Here is a 17,458-nt window from a genome sequence, read left to right on the forward strand (position 1 = left end):
AATATATATAAGAATAAAAATTTAATTAAAATTGAAATATATATTATAATTTATTTAATGTTTTTAAAATGGCAAAGACCCCCTCCATCGCACCATTACCTCAGAGCGCTATGGCCAAATGGTCTCCAATCGCTCCCAGATTCTAAAACCAATCCCTTCAAGTGTTGAAAGAATTAGCTACAACCACTCAACTAAAATGAGTGAAACCCACCCTGAAGTGCTATGTCTCATAGTCTAAGCTTGGGGAAACAAATCTGTGAGCACTTTGCACTTGTATACAAAGGACCCTGACCCAGGGAGTCGGAATGATTTGAGGAACTAGGCTTGGGGCTCTTTCTGGATTGAGAATCATGTACACAGCTAGGATTGCCTGCTCTGGATTGGGAAATATTCGGAGAAATTAGGGATGGAGCCAGATGAGAGGGGAGGGGATAGGGTTACTGGCTGCCGGATGGTGGCAAGAGAGCTCCTCCCTGAACCCTGCCTTCTTCAGGACCCAATATTGAAAGGGATTGTATGAAGTACATTCAAGGAAAAGGAATCAGGCAGGCTTCTATTTTGTACACATTGGCTAATGTACTTTCCATGTGCTTTTGCTGCTGGATTTTCCTCTAAAGTGCATTCAAAGTGCATTATCCAACATATAGGTAAAAGTGTCCTCTAGAGCAGGGGTAGTCAACCTGTGGTCCTCCAGATGTTCATGGACTACAATTCCCACGAGCCTCTGCCAGCAAATGTTGGCAGGGGCTTGTAGTCCATGAACATCTGGAGGACCACAGGTTGACTACCCCTGCTCTAGAGCTAATTCATAGTAATGTATTTACATCATTGTGAGCTGGTCACACCCCCCACAACCTGCCCCCTTGTTGGCTACATCCCTGCCTGGGCAGTATCCCACAATGCTTCCTGCAAAAGCACTGAGCCACATTCATGAAAAATTCCCATTCAGAAAGGCCCGCAGGGTTCAATCCTCACTTTTTGGCAGCTCCGAGCCCTTATGGGGAGCAACAAGACAGGGGAGAGATTAAAAACAACCTCTGCTCTCATCTCAGGACAGGAGTCTGTGGATTTGCAGGAGCCACAAAAGAGTTTGATTTTACCCAAAGAGCCCCTTGATGGCTGCTTTGATGTGTGTTTGTCGATTGGCTGATAGCAAAAAGCATTTAGGGGCCAGGACAATATATACGGATGTTATGAAGCCATTGGGGAGATGGGGAGGGAGGGTGTGAACAGCTTCTGAGATTTACAGCTCCCTTAATGCAAGGAGGTGGCATATAAATTTATCCACAGATTTACTGTCCTGTACAGGAAGATACTCCTCAAAGGGAGATTGACGGCCTCGTTAGCAGATGCAATCACTGAGCCGCCTTTGGAATAAGCTATTATTAGAGCACGTCGCTTTTTGGAGAAGCATCTGAAGACTTGTCACAACATTGTCTAGTGCACAAATAAGTCTAGACAAGGAACCGTGAGCATCTTCCTGACAGCTTCAGTTATACATTTTAAAAGTATCTAGCTCTTGCTCTGTGAAAGAAAAGAGTGTTTACAGAATTTCAGGATGCAAGAGAGAGCTCAGCACCAGGCAGCTTAAAGAATTATATAGTTTTATTTATGAAGAGGAATAACTATGCATAGAAAGAGGAGAGGAGAGTCCTAATTATGCAGCTGTCTCCAATCATTCTTCTATTGAACTGCTGTTCTGGAGGCAAGCAGGGAGGAAATGCGCTTAAAAAAGCAGGAAGCCTCCAAAGAGTCAATCAGGACACTGGAGGAGATAATTTGAAAATCACCAGCAAGTTCCTGTTCTAACGATACTGAAAACATATCTCTTGTGAGGCCCCCTGCAGGACATCTGACTTATGCTGTTAAATCATGCACATTATAGATCTTGGGTATTCCAATAAATGGAGGACAGAGGGGGTTGGAACTTCAGTGCCCTGTGTACCTCTTTGAACTCTGACCGTGGGGGTTTGTCCTTAATGGCAGAAGCAGGATAAATCATGTAAAGCAGGCAAATAAGTACATGTGTGCTGAATTTGAATACTTGACACGCTTGGCTAGGGTGCAAAGAGCTATTCTCAATGTGCATCTGAAGACAATACTGTTAGCCACCCCACCCCCACCCAGTATATTACAAATGACATTTAAATACATCTTTGTTTAAAGTACAAGTTCCTTTACGGTGTGTGGAGGGAGGGGGGAGTTTCCATTTGAGGCACAGAAGCTCAACTTTTCAATTCACTGAGCTGGCTGCACAATTCTTTGGCTCCCGCCCCTTCTCCCCAGTTCCTCCCCAAGAACAGCTTGGGATACAATCTCTGGTACAGAACTGTGTCTGTCAACATGCAGCCCCCAAGGAGAGACATCCACGTAATGCTAGAGGATCACTTTAAGAGTTGAACCAGATATTGCTTGGGAGTAGGGTGGCCAGCTATGGTTGGGGAAGCTCCTGGGGATTGCGGTGGGGGGGAGCCCATGGACAGCAGGGTTCGGGGAGGAGGGACCTCAGCAGGGTGTAGTGCCACAGAGTCCACCCTCCAAAGCTGCCATTTTCTCCAGGGTAACAGATCTCCAATGTGTATTTGGCATCCCTACCCCTCATCCCCCTCTGGTGCCCAGGGGGGACCTGGCAACCCTAGGGAAAGGGTCTCTTTGCATCTTTCATCCCCCCCCCCCACTGAAAATGTCACTCCTGAGAAGACGGGAGGGATGAGTCACACGGCATATGGAAAAGGGGAGGGGGTGCCTGGGCACTTTTCCACAGGAGGGGAAGGAAGGGAGTGGGGAGGGAGGGGGAGGGAGGGAAAGAGGATGGTGATGATGAAGGCTTTTTTTTAAAGGGGAAGGTTGGCAAGGCAGGAGCCAGGAACACCAACTCTCCAATACAAGTTGTGAATGGCCCTCTGGACAGTGCCAAGAAAAGCACAAATGTAGAATGCCAGGCCGCAAAATCGGGGTTAGCATCCAGAAGCCAATGAGGCAAGAACGCACTGGCAAATAACAACTGCAGAAATGGTCTGGGGGAATGAAACATATGGAGAACGGATGCTTCTCCACTTCTCTACTTTTAGTTGATGGGTGATGCAAAAATCTTGGATCAGATTGTTACCCTGGCAAGAGCCCCCATAATTGTAGACAGCCTTCGAAAAGACACCTCCATATGGCTGGCACGTATTGGGCACTGTTCAGAATGGTGTACGCAGGAACCAGACTGACAGCTGCTTGATATGGAAAGTCATTGCATTAATTTCTTGGCCAAGGAGTTCAGGCTGGACTCCATCTTGTCTGAGATTGATAGAACAGGATGGAAAATCCTCTTCTCCATTTCCTTTTGGTCTGGCCAACAGACTTATGTCTAAATGGGCGGTTATGGGAGCACCAGAGGACCAGTTCTCCTCCCAGCCAGAACCACTAGGCTGTCCAGGGAAGGGAGTGGCAACCCAAAATAGGAAATATCCTCCAGGAACTAACTGAAACTTCTTTTGTCTCTATTTGTCCAGTGCATGTTCTGTCTAGCTGCCCCAAATATTTCCTATTTTGGGTTGCCAAGAAACTCATCCTGATTAAGCAATACAGGGCCATGAGCAACACATTAAGCCAAGGTATCGTTCCACTTGAGCTTACATGATACCACTCCAGACAGCCCAAATATATCACACTTCAACTCACCTATCTGCTTCATCCATAATTCATAGCTCATCACCTATCACCTACATCACATCATACCTCCCAATGGACAGTCACTGGACTGACCTGGGAATTTCAAACATTATATCAACCCTTGCACACCCCCAAAGTGTGGGTGTGTTGATCCCTCCACACCCGGTGTTGCTTTCTGCACTGTTGTCGTCAGCTTCTCTGCTTTCTTGGACCCAAGACAGGTGTAGAAGCTAACCCTTCTCCCTGTGTGTGTATGTTTTTGCTTGTGTGTGAATGTTGAATGTATCCCAATAGTTTTCCCAAATAATCTCCTTGAGTAGCGATCCCCAACCTGTGGGTTACGGACCACATGTGGTCCTTTGACTAATTGGAGGTGGGCCCCGAAGGACGCCTTCTCCCCCCCCCGGCCCTTTACTTCATCCCCCCCCCCAGCCCTTTACAACACACTTCATTGTTGTGGTGTGTCTGTATCTTATTTTGAAGGGATGTTTAAACATTACTATAGCGATCAGAGAGCGTTAGGGCAGTGGTTGAGAGTAGAGGAGTAAACTACCCGCCCCCACCCGGCCTCAGGAAAAGGCGCTGAGTGGTCCCCGGTGATAAAAAGGTTGGGGACCACTGTCCTTGAGCGTAACCTTAATTGTCATCTTTATTTAAGGATTCTCCCAGGGAACGGACCCTGTAAACATTGGTAGAAATGGTCTTGTGTTACCCAGCCTCTTCAATATTCATAATTCCCCGCAATTGCCTTTGAGGGATCCAGTTTGAGTAACAAGATCGTTCTGACTGGGACTGGCCGGAAAGGAATGAATTGGTGGGTCGAAACACATTTGGTCTATTCCATGTTGGTCTATTCCATGTGCAGTTAGAAATGTGATATTTTAAAATTGTGTTTACTATGTTTTTTAATATGTTGAATTGGTGCACTTTGTGTAATAAATGTTTGAAAAATTGTAAACATTATTTTTGCAGTTCAACCTTTGTGTTCCTAATTTTTCTGGTTAGGTTGGGTTTTGGTTTCCCTTTTTGGTTTTGCATTGAAACGCATCGTTTTTTCAGTTTTTCTCATGAACTCGGGACAGGCAGAGTAGAGGAGAAAATTCACCCTGCTCTAGATCTGAGGATCTTTCCCTGGCATCCCCTAAATTAATGGATTAAGTTGTACCATCAACAGAAGGGGGTGGGGGACAGAAATACTTTAAAACAGCCATATTTTTTTCTGCTATATTTAAATGTAAAAGCTAAATGCACACCACCATGAAAAGCAACAGATTAATAAATGGCTCTGTGATTATTTTGCAGCAACAGAAACGGGGAGGGGGAATCGATAATCCAAATTTCAAAAAATGTAGCCCATTCCCAGGAAGATAAATTAAATGTCAATTCACAAGCTGGGGGGGGGGATATTTAACAGCAACAACTCATTTAGGATGTATGTACTTTTTAGCCTGGCAGAGCTAGAACGCAAGTCAAACCCAGGGACCATTTGCTTGTGGGATTTGCTTGTCAGAAAAAATTTGCTAGGTTAATCTTTGCACATTGAACTTTCACGTTGCCCTGTTGTCACCATTCTTACATCATCATCATCATCATCATCATCATCATCATCATCAAATTTATAGCCCACCAATCCCAGGAAACCAGATTGTGGCGGGTAACAGTTGGTAAAACCCCATAATAATAAAATCCCATTTAAATTCCAGTAACCATCAAGCATTGCTGTTATGCATTTGGGGGGGGGGGGGAGCTTCGAAAAATCCATAGTCATCAAGCATTGGGGAGAAAATTGGTTTACAACAAGAAGAAGCACCTGTACACAATACATCATTAACTTATGGAGTGGGCTGCCATAGGAGGGCCACTAGCTTTGACGCTGGGCGAGACCAACAGAGAAACAGGTGGTGGCTTCCTCCGGAGGGTTCTCAACTGCATGGAGAACAAGAAACTCCCACATTTAAATGAAACTCCTGTGTGATGTCATGCTTATTCTAAGGGCTTCCCTGTTTAAACCAGGTCAAAAATAAACCCAGATCAAAGGGGGAGATGTAGAGCAGTGGTGAGACAAGCATTGATTTATAGGCTCCATGTATAGTCACTACAAGCTACAGTTACCTCTTGTCTGGACTTCTGGAAGTCACTCTACATAGGCCAAACCTTCCTTGATCTGGAAACTACAAATCGATCAGAACACCATGGCCAGGATCCTCATAAATGCACCATGGAGATCCCACATCTGGCCTGTACCTCAATAATATAGTTGGCTCCCAATTGAATTCCAGATCAGGCTTAAGGTTTTGGTAATTACCTTCAAGGCCATATGCGGTCTGGGCCCATTGTACCTGAGAGACCATCTCTCTGCCTATACTCCCAAAAGAGCCCTACATTCTGCCCCCATTAACTGGCTCCTGGTGATCCCTGGCCCCAAAGAAGCACATTGGACCTCAGCAAGGGCCATAGATTTCTCTGTCTTGAGCCCCACCTGGTGGAACAAGCTCCCTGAAGAGTTCAGGACTCTGCCTGAACTCCCACAATTCCGCAGGGCCTGCGAAAGGGAGCTACTCCTCCAGGCATTTGCTTGAGGCTGACCGACCCAACAACATCCGTTGCCACCCAACCATGACCTGAACCAATCTGACCACCCTAAGCGTTCTTGTTAAAGTTGTTCCTGTTAAATTTGTTGTTCAATCGAACCTATTGTTGGAATTGTTGTTGATGTGTTATGTTATGATTATGACATATGTCTATGATGTTCTATGTAATACCCCACAACATTCCTTGTTAACCGCCCTGAGCCGTATGGGAGGGTGGTATATGAATGAATGAATGAATGAATGAATGAATGAATGAATGAATGACCACAACACCTAGGGTAGCCCTGACCTGGATAGCCCAGGCAAGCTCAATCCCATCAGATCTTGGAAGCTAAGCAGGGCCAACGCTGGATAGTATCTCTTTTAAATCTGTGATCTCCATGATCTCTGTTAAATCCGTGGATTCAGAGGTAGACACTGGAAGTGATTTGAGCTCTTCATTAGGACCCCAGCATGGTACAAGAACTAAGGTGAACCGAACCCTGAAACACCTCAACTTATATACACAAGCAAACAATGTATCTTCCTGCCAGTGCGCCCTATTGGTCAGTTTCTGTTTAACCTGACTGGATCCAGCTGCACATTGGTCAATTACATAGTAAGCTACGATCCCCCCTCAGATCCCAATCTTGGTCCTCGGCATACAACAGTCTTCATCTACCGCCTGGAAACTACAAACACTATCATCACCCCTTTGTAGCCCTTTTAAAAGTGCAGTTGGGCCAAGAAATGGGAAGGGAGGAGAAAGGGAGGCATTCCGGGCTGCCGGAGCTAGCACAGTCACTGTCACACAGAGCCGCCCTTCTGCAAATGCACAACCAGGGAGAGGAATAAAAGTACATGCAGGTCCTGTTCTCATCTGTCACCACCTCCACAGGCCTATGACACTGTAGGAGGGGCATATTTCCACACCCCATGTCAATTCAGCCTTGCATTCTGTACCAACTCTTACCCAGCCAACTCTTTTTCGTGACAACCTATAATGCTTTCCCTTCACTTTCCACACCATTCTCCATTGCTTTTGCTTATTTCAAGATAAATGCATGCAACTAGAGCTCCCCCAACCGCCTCCCGGTTTGGAGCTTGAAGGAAGTATGTGTAGATTGTTGTTGTGTACAAATCCTCTTTTTGTTGCCCAATCAGGAGTCCTTGTTCCTTGTAGGTAGCCATGCCTGCTTTTCGCTCCTCTGGTTTTCCCACCTCACGCATCAACCCATGGCAAACCCACATGACCAAGAGAGAGAGAACATTAATAACCCCGAAAGCGGTCACTTGGCACTTACCTATAATATATTCGATCCAGAATTGGTCCTCTTGTGGGTTGTAAGGACGGTTGAAATCAATCCGCATGTGGAAAAGCTGACCACGGCGTACAATCAGTTTTAAGTTGTTATATTTGTCTGTGCGGTGTTCCCGTTTATTAATTTCATATTCCCGTCTGAATACCTGGACCTCTTGGACTTCCAGAAAATCTACAGAGAGACAGATACAGTTCTGTTTTTAGTCATCATCTCACAAATAACGGATTGGGTTCGATGGATCGTCAATTCACTCTAAAGTCTTTCTGCTTCAACTCACAGACGAGTAAAAGTGAGGGAAGAGAAGAGGCGTCTTGTTCTTTTAAAGGGCTTACTATACATCGCTACTCTGGGGGGGGGGGGGGACTGTCCAAAAAAGCACAAATCTCTCTGCATTGCTTCCCAGAAGGTCTCTGCCTAATGCAAAGGTGATAACGTCCTCTCTAGGAAACAATGTTCCTCGCAACATATACTTAGGCCTGCCGAAAGGACAGCTTGCAAACGAGTGTTGGGAAATAGAGCAGACGGTCCGAGTGAGGCACACTGTCTCTCAGCCTTATCTGCCTCAAAAGGATGTTCTTTTGAGGATAAGATAGTGTTCTATGTAAATGTTCCAAAATGTTTTATGTAAACCGCCCAGAGCCATAGAGAAGGGCAGTATAAAAATCTAAATAAATAAAATAAAAAAATTAAAGGAAGGGAGAAATGCTTTGGGTCTTCATTGAGGAGAAAAGCAGGATATAAGCTACAAAGAGAAGGACCCATTATTTCGTGAATCTGCCCATCCACATGTAAAAGAGCAGATTTTTGACACTATCCTTTTCCTACATGCAGAAAGAGTTTTGTAACTTATTTTTACAACCACACCGCATGAAGGCGAAAGGAGAAAACTCCAGGTGGTGGCTGGAGATCTCCCACAATTACAAATTCTCTTCAGGTAACAAAGATCCCCTGAACAAAATGGCGTCTTTGGAAGGTAGATGGTGGCAGGCTTTCTTGATTTCATAAAATCCAGGGGTTTCTTGAGGGCCCTGGAAGGGTTTCCAGAATATGAGAGTTAATTATTTAAATTATATATTAAAATATAAATTTGTTTAATATTTATCAGGTGATATGACCATATATAGTCATGTCAACCTTTCCCTCCCCTCTCATAATGGCCAATGATGGGCCTGGAGTGGAGGAAGGGGAGGGGCCCTAGGTGGGCGTGTCCACAGCTGTGCTTCCCAACCATATTGTGCACAATTGTGCTGTTAGTGGGGGTCCTCAAAGCTCGAATAATGTTTCAGGGGTTTCTTAACAGTAAAAAAGTTGAGAAAGGTTTCTCTACAGAATAAATTAGGGTTACCAGATGTCTTCTTGTTAGAGATCCTCTTTGTTGTGTCTTTCCACTTTAAAACAACAACAACAACATCAACAACTAGGCCCTCTGTGAAATGTTATCGAAGGGGGCCAAGGGATCCTCTGGAAAGCATACAGAGGTCTTCAGCAATAGGAGGACATTCATGAAAACGCTAATTCTCCTTCATCAGCACCATTTGCCTGCTAGACTCAACCTGCCAGCACCTTTTCTGGCACACAGCCAGTGTTTGGGGGAAGTTGGGGCATGGCAAATACAGCTTTTGCCCATCCAGGCTTCTGATTGGTTCTTGGACATTTGATTGGCAGTGCCAATTTTTAAAAGTGTTGCTTCAGAAGCCACTGCCCCCACAGGACAAGGATGCATGTTGGGTTGGTGAAATGAAGCTATGGCAATTATTTCAGGGCTAACTTGGCTTCCGCCGGCAGCAATCATGCTTTGCCAGAGTTTCAAATAGTCCCGCAGGTTCAAAAGGTTGAGGATCCTGCAATACAGCATTGAAGAACCTGAACAGAATGAGTGCAAGACAGATGCAAAATGTCCATGCACATCCTTATCGTATGCTAGGGAAGGAGGTCACTTGGCTAGATACTCTTCCCCAGCTTCATGTTCTGAAATAGAGCTCAGTTGACTGCCCTGCCCTGCCCTGCCCTGTTTGTCACAATCTTCCGAAATTTTCCATTACATCCATGCCTGCGGTTTGGACTGGCGTCTCTTTGGAGCCATCTCTAAGGGTGCTTCAAACATGATGTATGTTGGCAGCTTTTGGATGTCTGCTTTTAATAACAGAGCAAACAGGGCATTGGGGTGCAGAAGAAATTAACAACATTCACTGCTTGGTTTTGATTTATTCTCTTGGCTCCTGACCATACTGCTCACTAAAGGGGCTTAAGATCAGGCTTTTAATGGTGAATTAGCTATTCTTCAGAACATAAAAGTTTGTTTTTTGAACAGAAGAGAATCGGGTTTTGTCAAAGTTATTTAGGCAAGAATTCTATATATCTGCTGAAGTCATTGATCTTTAGCACAAAATCTGGGGGCCTTTTCGCACAGGGATCTTTGTTGCAAATTGTTTGCGGAATGAAAAATCGCCATTTAAAATAGTGGAATTCGTCGTTATGCATACCTGCCTTTGTAGTGGAATCAGTTGCGTTTTTTAGCGTTTCCCACAGGCTTCCGGTCTCGGCAGAAATCGCTAGAAAGGAAGCGCTATTGCCAAGCTCGTCCCGCCCCTGGCCGTCAAGCAGCCAATGGGCAGCCGTTAGCATGCTCCCAAACAGCCCCTTTCCCTTTAAGAAAGGTTTTTTAAAAAAAAAAACGACCCATAGCAACGAATCTAGGTAGATTCGTTGCTACGGAGAGACCCATCCAGCTGCCTAATGTGAGCTGTCGTTTGATTGTATGATCGTTTGCACGCTGCCTCGAGTGATAAAAAAAAAATCCCCCCCCTCTCACGGGCACGATTTTCGGCTGAATTTATTTGTAAAAAATAAAGGGACTTTATTTCAGCAAACGGGCTTTTCAGTGGTTTGTGCTTAGTGACTAAAGGTGAAGGACTGAAGCCAGGGAAGCCTCTAAACAGAAAGAGGCTCGCCGGTGCGTTTATCCCCGCTCGCTCGGAGAAAAAAAAATGGCGATCGCTTTGCCGGAAGTTTGGAGGAGAGAGCCAGGGGGAGGGACTTTGAAGAACCAGCAACAATGGTAACGCACAGGTCTTTAGCGCTACTGTTGCAGATTGGTTGCAGGAGTGTATCGCTATCCGGAGGGTGAATCCACTTTTCTGGATTCCCCTGAAAGCGCCACAACGAAGCGCTTTTTGCTGATTGGTTTCAGGATTGTTGCAGATTGTCTACGACGTCGTGGGTTATGGCAAATTAGTAGCGTTTCCAAATAGCAACCATTCTGCTACTTTGAAGCCGTGCGAAATGGCCCTGGCTGTTGATATGACATCCTTTCACTCTAAACACACACACACACACACAAATACCCAGCAAGCCTTTTCAATGGTGGGTTGGAATGAGGGTATTTGCACAGTTTTGGAAGTATCTTTGGAACCAGAAATGTGGGTAACGTTACAATAGTGAGCGGTAGAAACTTCTCCATTCAGTGCAAATTATTTTATTTTGCATATGACTAGGTCACTTATCTGACCTCTGGTCAGGATCTGCTTTGCTTTATGGGCCCCAAATCCCGATCACACTGCAATAAACAGTGTAATTGCTTTAAAAGCTGAACCTTTGCACCTTACTGTGCATGAATCTTCATAGTCTATGCACGTAATTAAAAGTATTCCTGAATGCCCAAATGAACGCATGCATGTTTGTGGAACATAGATAACTTTTGTTCTAATTATAGTGTTTTGAGTTTTCAGAACAGGAATTCCTGACTCTTTATTGTCATACTGTATCTACATTCTCTCCCTACATCCTTTAGAAGAACCAGAGAAGTTAAAGATCGGTAGACTCTAATATGAAGAGCCAGGTATGATTCCCCACTTCACATGCAGCCAGTGGGGTGCCCCTGAGCCAGTCACAGTACTCTTAAAGCTATTTTGCATATCAGTTCTCTTAGAGCTTTCTCAGCCCCACCTACTTCACAGGGTGCCTGTGGTGGGGAGAGGAAGGAAAAAGTGTTTGTAAGCTGCTTTGGGACTCCTTTGGGTAGTGAAAAGCAGGTTATTAAAAAAACAGCTCATCTTCATAAACACCTCCGGTCTGATCCTTAGCACCATCAGTTAAGAAATCTCAGGAAGAAAAATCAGGAAAATGGCTCTTGATCCAATATAACTAATACCAGTGGGGGTAAAAAGGGACATTTTAATGTGGACAACTTCATTCTGAATACAAAAGCTCCTTGTTCCTTTATCTGCACTGGATTTCATTGCCAGAGGCAGCTGCCCACGAAAACACACACACACCAGTATACTGTAAATACATTTAGTGGGTGGAACTCCTAAAGTGAAGAGGGGAACCTAGTCAATGTACCAGCAGATCAGGCAATTATACCGCAACAGCGTTTATTGATGCTAGTCATTTGAATTTCCCATCTCTACGCAAACACCTGACTTCGGATCTTGAGGGACTTCCACGAGGCCTCATGAATGATGCAGACACTTTGAAGAGGCATAATGCCTCCTGGAGGCAATCCCACCACCTCCAAATTAAATTTTAATTCTGCAGCTGAGCACCCTTATTGTAATGTCAAACAAAGAGCACCGTGGTCACCCTCCGAAAATATACTGGCCCATATGCCGCCGGCCATTACAGGAAGACTTTAATAAGGCTTGCCCTTGGACGGACTGAGGGAAAATCACGCCGGCGGCTCTGGGAGGATTAATCATACAGGATCGGTGTAATAAAGCCATGTTGCAAGCTGCTTCCAGATTCATAACACACATTCCCGGCTAGCTATTTCCACGCAGTTAAGATATGATTTGAACTTTGTTCTGCTGCCTGGATCAGCAGTATGAAGCAGATCTGCAGAGAGAGAGAGAGAGACCCCTTGGTTTCCTGAAGAACAATAATGCTCACACACTCTGAGTTCCTAAACTCAGTTCCTTCGTTTATACTTCAGATGTGCTCTGTAGACATAGTAACAACTGTGGGGAGATATGGAGGTCAATCTGGACTGGAAAGGGAGCCCACCGAGAACACCCAGATTTTCAGGTCTCCCTGCACATCCCATTTCATCACTTGTAGGTTCCTGTTGCTTCGGGAATGGGGGACGGGGTGGAATCTCTTACATACATGTTTTGTTTCAACTCCTGCAGGAGTGGCCAAACTGCAGCTCTCCAGATGTCCATGGACTTTCATGAGCTGCTGTCAGGAGCTCATGGTAAGTATAGTCCATGGACATTTGGAGAGCCACAGTTTGGCCACTTTATATCCACCCTAAAATTCTGCAGTTTCAATTTGCAGGGAGATATGCTGGACCAATGTATTATGTCACCAATATGCAGGTGACACCCAGTTCTACCTGTTAATGAGTGGCTGGCTGAACACTCTCCCTGAATCATTGGCCAAAGGTTTGGGAGACTTCGAGGAGTGGTTCCAGCAAATCTGCCTGAGGCTTAATCCCCTGAAGATGGAGGTCCTGTGGCTGGGGAGGAAAGGACCAGATGATGAAGTGCATCTCCCGTACCTTGGCAGGGTGCAGCTTGAGACTGAACATAACATCAAGACTTGGGGAGAGATCTTCGAAGTGTCCCTGCCTACGGAGGCACAGGTCACCAGAGTAGCTCCCCAGGCATTTTTCCACCTATGCCAAGAAAAGCTATTAATGCCCTATCTGGCCCCAGAACACTTAGCCATACTGATCCACGTGATAGACACCTCCAAGCTAGATTACTGTAGCTAGTTCAAAATGGGCCTTCTCTTATCTCCAACCCAAAAGTTACAGTTGGTACAGAACACAAGTGCCCAGGTCCTTAAGATGACCCTATGGAGAGCCAACTTTCAACCTGTTCTCCAGCAGCTGCACTGGTTGCCAATTGAGCTCCAGGTATTGGCTGTGACCTTTAAGGTATTGGCTGCGACCTTTAAGGCCTTACACAGTCTGGGAGAGGTGGACCTGAGAGCCCAACTCTCCGTATACACTCGCCAAAGAGCACTTCACTCAGCAAACTCCAGCTTGCTGGTGGTCCCTGGTCCCAGAAAAGTGAGCCTAGCCTTGACCAGAGCCAGGGGGGACCATGACCCTTACAGATCTTTCAAAGTTCCAAGAAGCCTGCAAAATGGTGCTCTTCCACCAGACATTTGGTTGGGGCCAAGGTCTCACTCTTGTCATCTGAATACCCCCAACCACCCAGACACACACACCTACGCCTCTTCCTAGGCTACTCTAACCCATCTGAGTTGAGCCAATAACCAGATCTCTAATTCCTGCAATTTTAGGCCTGCCGAGGATGATTACATGACAGGGCGTTTGAGCAGTATATAATTTTAATAGATTTTTAAAAAGGATTTAAAGTATTTTATTGTACTGGGGATTTAATTCTATATTCTATTGTAAGCCATCCTGAGACCTCAATGGAGAGGGGTGGCCTAGAAATCCGACTCATAAATAAATAAACTAATAAATAATATTGATTTGACCATTAGAGGGAGTGAAACGTGTGCAGAATAGGGGGTTGGGGGGGAAACCCTGAAGAAACAGGGGCCCACAAGTGAGGGAAACAAGAATGCAAAGGCGGCGGGGGGGGACCTGTCTCTTCGTATCCTGTCAGCCATATCCCATCCCCACCTCCCACAGAGGGCTTTGGAGAAGGGGTAAAAATATGGAGTAGATATATCACTACAGTATCTTAACACCATAACGATAGTTTTACCATTGATTAAAAAAAAAGTCAGAATGCTCATCAGGAATGGGTGGAATGATAGACATGAGGGGAGAGCACTGAGTAAATTCTCTGCAGTCACTGTGAATAGCTTTGTATTACCAAGAGAAACCTCTCTCTCTTTCTCTCAAGAAAAGCCTTTCTGAGTCAGTTAAGTTCACACAACCCCAACTTCCCGTGTTTGGCTGAAGAATCTTTTGTTCGCCAAACTCAGGATTTTGCCAACTGCTGCCTTTCATCACACAATTTTTCACTACTGCTGCACAGTGTAGCACATCTCCACAAAAGAGATTGGATAATAATTAGACTTGACTTGAGGATTAATTCAAATCTGCTAGCCATGCTGGCCCACTAGAACAAAATTCACCATCTCAATAAAACAGTGTTTTTACAAAAGCCAACAAATATGGAGAAACGCTGGAATGATGCAGCATCCCCCCCTTTTGGGGGGAGGATTCATGGTTTCGGACTCTATTTATGTCTGGGTAGATTTGTGAGAGGCTGGAAATCGTAACTAGGCCCAGAGGAGTGATTAAATGGTTGGCTTAAAAACAAAGTGCACACATGCCTGGCTGACCGGGAGAGGGCTGCTTCATAACCACCACCACCACCCCTCTTTCCCCGTTCATTCCCCATCTCCAGAAAACACCAATGGGGCTATGTTTTGCCTGCCTGATCTCAAAAAGACCATGGACACTTTACAGAAGATTTTATTTTACCTTTCACGTAGTAGCTTTGCAGTCCCGCAGCAACGTGGACTGCGCCATTTAAAAAAAAAAATTCTCAGAGCAGGAAATGGAGAGGGGAGGGAAGTTGCGAGGCTAGGACAATGCTACAGAGACTATTGTGCTTTTCCCCCTCCATACAGGCTTGCCCCTTGTTGCTCCCTAATGAGAAGCACGATAGGAAGTGGAAAATTCACTTTTGGCAATTTCCCTCATCCCGAGGCAAATCTGGCCAAAACTCGAGCCAGCCCCTGGAGTGCCTCAGGATGCAGACGATGTCATGTGGAGTGGGCTCTAAAACCCACCAGAAACCAGAGGGTCTCTAGAGACAGACTCCTCATGCAGAAATGGTCCCTATCTGAACAAGCTTCATTTTGAAATCTGAAGCAGCACCCTCGAGAGGATATGTGGTCCCCAGGATGTTGCAGATAATCCACAAAGTCACCTGCATGGTTTGCATCCAACGCTCAGCATCACCATGGCATTCAAACACTTTTGTCATGAACCCTCAAAATTTCTCCCTCCACTGTGCATTAGTTTGGGACTAGTACAAGGTGCCTCTCTGCTGGTGTTTTCCAATCACGAATTAAAAACTAATTAGCCACCTGACCTCATGGCTCAAAAGCAGGTCACAGTGAACAAGCTAGATCTATTATGTGGAAACCCTGGGGATGCAGAGATCTGTAGCATGCATGGCTTTTGCTCTAAGTCAACGGTCTCATACTGCAGCGCTCAATAGTTTGCCACCCATGCAGATACAGCAGTGTGAACACACAAGGAAAAAGTCCACAGCCACCATCTGAAACCTATTAATGCAGTATTTATTACATCATATAACAGCCACCCTTACAATAAGGTCCAGAATCCAGAGTTTGGGAACAAGGTAAATATTCAGTGAAACAAATTTGGTGGAAGAAAGTGAGCCTGTGTTGTTGTTGTTGTTGTTGTTGTTGTTAGGTGCAAAGTCGTGTCCGACCCATCGCAACCCCATGGCCAATGATCCTCCAGGCCTTCCTGTCCTCTACCATTCCCTGGAGTTCATTCCCTGGATGAGCCTGTGTATGTACAGCAAATAAGATTTGCATGCAGCAAACACAGATCTATAAGTACCTCCTAGAGGTAACAGAACACCCACAATACAGTCTTCTGCCTAGCGCTGGCTTTTTCAACCAGGGTTTTGTGAACCAGGATCACTCCCTTCAGATCTCAGAAACTAAACAGGGCTGAGCCTGGCTACTCCAAGGAACGCTAGCGGTCATGCCACAGAGGGAGGAAATGGCAAACCACCTCTGAACCTCCCTTGCGTGGCTGCCAGACAACCCTCGTGTCTCCTGGCCACACTGCACATGCCATATGATAAGTAAAATTAATAAATCATGTTATGACGAGGTCTGACCCCATGCCCTATGCTTTGACTGTTGGTGGCTCTGTCTCCCCACTCTCACCCGTAAGACAGTCACAAGGCTGGCCCTGGCTGGTCAAGAGGGTGACTTTAGTTAGTTTTTTTAGCTTGCCATCTTGTCACTTTTAGTAATTATAATTATGGTTTTTTATGGGCTTTATTGTGTTTTTATTCTTTTATTATGTGAACCGCTGTGAGCCCAATTGGGAACGGCGGTATATAAATTTAAATAATAAATAAATAATAAATAAATAAATTAGATCATTCCAGGGAATTATAGCTCATCTCCGGGAGACAGAGATCAGTTCCCCTGGAGAAAATGGCTGCTTTGGAGGGTGGACTCCATTTCATTGTGCTCCATTGAGGTCCCTCCCAGCCCCAAATGCCACCCTTTCCCAGCAATACCTCCAATGTCTCCAGGTATTTCCCAAGCCAGAGCTGGCAGCCCTTTCATGAGGAGAGCCGTACATTCCAGAGAGGAATTTTGACAGCTGCTTGCTCTGTGGTTCTGGTCTAATTTAAGGACAAAAATCAGACAAAATTCCCAGGTACTATAACGTGTCATCCATTTTCACTCCTAACGAACGGTTCACTCCAAGTGGGTAACAATGACATTGTGTGTGACTCTGGAAGTCCACCAGCCCATTTGACCTTGAAGTATAAACTCATTTTTTTGGGGGGTGGATAAAATAACCCACAGGGTCATTTAGCAAGTCAGGAATGCCTTTCTCGCAGGCTCCCAAGCGGCCAGGCGCTCTGTGATATTCCCCATCTCCATGGCAGCAGATTCTCCACAATCACACCCCCACCGATGCTTCGCGCCATGACCATCTGCTCACCTCGCTCCCTTGTACACATGCCAGCCGCCAATTTACAACAACCCTGACAAGATCGTTGTTAATTTATGTGAGGAAATCCCCGGGGGTTTTCTATCAGGATGATAGTGAGGCTTGGAGTAATTCCCTCCTGCCATCCTGTGTGCCAGCTTTGGCAAAACGCCAGCAGCAAATGCAAAACCCTGAAGTCACTGAGATAACCTGAACAGACGTTCATGGAGCAGAAGAGGGAACGGAAATGGTAGGCTGAG

The 17,458-nt window shown here is 45.4% G+C and overlaps 1 protein-coding gene across 3 annotated transcripts in view; it reads right to left on the minus strand.

Moving 5' to 3' along the window:
• The window catches only part of F13A1 (coagulation factor XIII A chain), a 96,132-nt gene that overhangs the window by 71,702 nt on the left and 6,972 nt on the right, over positions 1 to 17,458 (minus strand). For all 3 annotated transcript variants that reach the window (XM_077353123.1, XM_077353121.1, XM_077353122.1), the window contains exon 3: positions 7,535 to 7,723. In XM_077353123.1, coding sequence (XP_077209238.1) covers positions 7,535 to 7,723 — 189 coding nt within the window. The remainder of the gene's footprint in view (positions 1 to 7,534; positions 7,724 to 17,458) is intronic.

This window comes from Paroedura picta, chromosome 9 (assembly GCF_049243985.1).
Source record: "Paroedura picta isolate Pp20150507F chromosome 9, Ppicta_v3.0, whole genome shotgun sequence".
In the NCBI taxonomy this organism is placed as follows: domain Eukaryota; kingdom Metazoa; phylum Chordata; class Lepidosauria; order Squamata; family Gekkonidae; genus Paroedura; species Paroedura picta.